The sequence below is a fragment of the Chaetura pelagica genome, unplaced genomic scaffold (assembly GCF_000747805.2).
Source record: "Chaetura pelagica isolate M959 unplaced genomic scaffold, ChaPel_1.0 scaffold20, whole genome shotgun sequence".
Taxonomy (NCBI): Eukaryota; Metazoa; Chordata; class Aves; order Apodiformes; family Apodidae; genus Chaetura; species Chaetura pelagica.
Window position 1 is genome coordinate 3,163,643 of NW_009951958.1, and position 463 is coordinate 3,164,105.

General features: G+C 62.9%; 1 protein-coding gene across 1 annotated transcript in view; it reads left to right on the top strand.

The window, feature by feature from the left end:
- Positions 1-449: 449 nt before the first annotated feature.
- EIF4E2 (eukaryotic translation initiation factor 4E family member 2) overlaps positions 450-463 on the top strand; it is a 20,696-nt gene continuing 20,682 nt past the window's right edge. Inside the window, exon 1 of the mRNA XM_010000247.1 lies at positions 450-460. Coding sequence (XP_009998549.1) covers positions 450-460 — 11 coding nt within the window. The remainder of the gene's footprint in view (positions 461-463) is intronic.

Consider the following 463-nt stretch of genomic DNA (forward strand, 5'->3'; position numbering starts at 1 on the left):
GGTTTGCAAAATGCTATGAGAAGTTATTCTGCTCACAAGGTAACCTGGGAATGGATTAACAGTGTGAGAAGAGGCTGTAGGAGAGGGGACTGTATCCCCTGCTCCCTACAAACTGGCCATTACCCTCTACTAGCAGTCCAGGCGTGGCAGGCTTTTCACTGCTGTGCTGGTTTGTTCCTCTCCACTTCCCCGGCCCTACCCAGGTCCCCAGCAGGTCCGAGCTGCAGGTGCCAACGGGCCCGTTCACAGGGGGAAGCGAGAACCGCTGAGGAGCGGCCTGTGCGGAGATCCCGCCCAGCCCCACGTCCCGCGGGCAGGCTTGGGCGTCCCCGTCGCCTCAGGAGCGGCGCTGGGCAGACCCCGCATCTACCAGAGACGAATATTACGAACGAAAAGTCCCGGTTCTCGGCCCCGCGGACGTCCCGCCCGGCGCCTCGCGCCGCCCCAACATGGCGCCTCGGTT